At 60.3% G+C, this 209-nt stretch overlaps 1 protein-coding gene across 1 annotated transcript in view; it reads right to left on the bottom strand.

The window, feature by feature from the left end:
* LOC119585953 (serine/arginine repetitive matrix protein 2-like) overlaps positions 1–209 on the bottom strand; it is a 13,004-nt gene that overhangs the window by 6,603 nt on the left and 6,192 nt on the right. The window contains exon 3 of the mRNA XM_037934668.1: positions 5–207. Coding sequence (XP_037790596.1) covers positions 5–207 — 203 coding nt within the window. The remainder of the gene's footprint in view (positions 1–4; positions 208–209) is intronic.

The following is a 209-nucleotide window of genomic DNA, read 5'->3' as shown; positions in this document are numbered from 1 at the left end:
TTACTTTCGGCCTGGCCCACTTGCTCGCGGACTTCAAGTTGCATCTCGTCCATCTTCCTTTGCATCGCCACGGGGTCCACATACGTCCTCTTCACCTCCTCCAGCTGCTGCGTCAGCCTGCTGAGCTCCTGCTGCTTCTCGGCCAGGGAGATGGTCAGCTGATCCACCTGCTTCTGGTAGCGTTCCTCCTGGGCGGCGAGCTCTTGCCT

The sequence above is a fragment of the Penaeus monodon genome, chromosome 20 (genome assembly GCF_015228065.2).
Source record: "Penaeus monodon isolate SGIC_2016 chromosome 20, NSTDA_Pmon_1, whole genome shotgun sequence".
NCBI classification, from domain to species: domain Eukaryota; kingdom Metazoa; phylum Arthropoda; class Malacostraca; order Decapoda; family Penaeidae; genus Penaeus; species Penaeus monodon.
Note: the sequence above shows the minus strand (reverse complement) of the source record. Positions and strands in the feature narration are given on the sequence as shown.